General features: G+C 52.3%; 1 protein-coding gene across 1 annotated transcript in view; it reads left to right on the forward strand.

Moving 5' to 3' along the window:
• Positions 1–2,500, forward strand: part of LOC119584784 (mucin-5AC-like) — a 38,394-nt gene that overhangs the window by 7,080 nt on the left and 28,814 nt on the right. Inside the window, exon 3 of the mRNA XM_037933432.1 lies at positions 598–729. Within this exon, the coding sequence (XP_037789360.1) occupies positions 598–729 (132 nt within the window). The remainder of the gene's footprint in view (positions 1–597; positions 730–2,500) is intronic.

Consider the following 2,500-nt stretch of genomic DNA (forward strand, 5'->3'; position numbering starts at 1 on the left):
ATCGCTCGATCATTTCCCTAAATATAGCCCTTCGCTAATCCTTCATTTTTTGACGCCCGAGGGAACGCGATATTCGTGCAAATGGGATCCTGGGGCGTCGAGAATCCTTTTCACTGACCTACTTAGGCAGCGAGTCACAGGCCGACAATGGCCAGTTTAGCGGCCCGAAACGAGATTACGCCGCGGTGAAGGGCCGCTGCTGTTGATGAAATGGCCAGCGGGGGGAGGGGGGGGGCGGAGCTTTATCCAGGGGTTATTGTTTGTTGTTGTTATTGGTGTTATCGGGTAGGACCATTTTTGGCCTTATCGTTATTGGTGTTATTGTAGTAGTCAGTCGTCGTTATTGTTGCTGTTTTTTGTTAGATAAGATTTACAATATCATGAGTTGTTTATTGTTACATTATGATTTGCAATGATGTTCATTATCTGTCACTATTTCCGTCACTATAAGGATCATTCATGCTGTCGTTCTGGTCATTATCCTCATTCCCATTGCTACTATTGTTAAAAAGAGCTGCCTCGGAAGGTTACGCAACGCAAGGCGCAAAAAGTCGTCTCTGTGAATTTCACGAGTTTTTTTCACTTGCCTTTAGGGAGAGAGTGGGTCGTCTGGGAGGAGACAGCTATGGTGAAAGAGTAGCCGGGGTCTCAGGGGCAGCCGTGGTAATAGCAGTGGAAGTAACTGTAGTGATCCTGAGAGGAGCACTAGCGATGGAGGCTGCGTTTGCGGTAAAATGAAATTGACAATTTGTAGTTGCACGGACGGGGAGGGAGGAAGAGAGGGAGAGAGGAAATAAGGAGGGAAGGAGAGGGGAAGGAAGGAAGGAAAGAGGAAGGAGAGAGGGAGGGAGAGAGGAAGAAGAAAAGAAAAAAAGGGTGGAAGGGAGAGAAGGAAGGAAAGAAAGAAAGAGAAAGGGAGAAAGAAAAAGGAAAAAAGAAGGCGGAAACAAGAGAAAAGGAAGGGGGAAACAGACAAGCAGACATCATACACAGACAGAGCAAGAGACAAGCGGACAAGCAGGGGCAGCCCTTGGGAGCGTGCGAGCGCCGAGCCGCGGAAGCAGGGAGGCGAGAGGGAAGGCGCCGGGCTGATTACAAAGCCGTCCGCTTGTTACTCTTTGATTGGGTCGTCGCAGCCCTCCGTCTCCCTTAACGTGAGGCGACCCCTTTGTGGGACGAAGGGCCGGCGGTTGTGTAATGGGGGGGGGGCGGTAGGGGCGGGGAAGGGGGGTTTTAAAGGAAGAAGCATGAGAAGAGCGGTCTGTCTTTTTTAAGACTTTTTTTTATTTTCTTCTCGACCAAATAGCTCTTCCCGAAGATGGACGTTCATGATATGGTGTGTGTATGTTTGTGCATGTACGTGTGCTTGTGCATTTGTACGTCATTGTGTGTCTGTGCTTACATGGGTATGTGTGCGTGCGTGTCCGCGTCTCTGTGCGCTTACATGTACGTGCGGCAGTGTGTGTGTCGCAAGGCAGGGCAGGGAGAGGGGCGGCTGGTTGCGACATCTGGGCTCGTCCTGGGAAAGGCTGCCCAAAGAGGCTAATGCGGCTCTAGTAGCATTACTCGCAGTAGCCGCGGCAGGCAGGGGACCGAACTCGCCAGCGTAATGACGTTTGCATTAATGATTGCAGTTGTAACGGCGCGGGTCTGTTGAAGAGGAGGAGGGCAAGGCTGCCTTTCACGCAGTCATGACAGATGCATTTCTAAAAACAGGGAAGCGAAGAATGCGCATGTAACATCCGCCGTGCATGATGCATGTGACACGGCGGGAGAGGGGCATCCACTCTCACCAGACACGAAGGGAAGAAAGGTGTCGTTAGGGTGATTAAGGGTGCAAGTGTCATGGCCGTACCCTTCCCTAATAACCGGGCGGAGGGGATGGATCACCTTCTGTTTAAGGCTTCGCGCAGATGCAGACGGAAAGCGCGATCTCATTGGTAGGGCGAGGAAGCCGTGTTCATTCCCAGTATGAGAGAGAGCTGGAGCGATCCTGTCGTTATTTGCTATTTGCTGATTGAGGGAGTGATATGAGGCGGAGTAGGAGTAGGAGGAATAGAGGCGGATCGAGGGCGGCCCTCTTTGGGTGAGGCGAGGCGGAGAAAGTTGCATGGCCACGAGGAGAAATGCGAATAAGGGAGGGGTACGAGGAGGAGGAGGAGGAGAAAGGGGGCACACCGTTACTGAATGAACTGAGGCCAGACCTGCACACACACGCGGACGGACCCCATCTTGTGAATGGCGCTGGACCGGCCGCCGTCGTGCCCCGCAGGGAATGTTGAGCCCCGAGTGACACCGCCTCTTGCATATGTACATGTGTGCACGCATGTGGACTCGCATGTGTACGTGCAAACGCTAGTGCAACAGTAAATGCAAACGCAAACACACGCATATACACATGTACCCCCCCCCCCCCCCACGCACATTCACACACACACACTCACTCATTCACTCACACACACTGACACACTCACTCACTCACTCACTCACACACTCAATC

The sequence above is a fragment of the Penaeus monodon genome, chromosome 18 (assembly GCF_015228065.2).
Source record: "Penaeus monodon isolate SGIC_2016 chromosome 18, NSTDA_Pmon_1, whole genome shotgun sequence".
NCBI lineage: Eukaryota > Metazoa > Arthropoda > Malacostraca > Decapoda > Penaeidae > Penaeus > Penaeus monodon.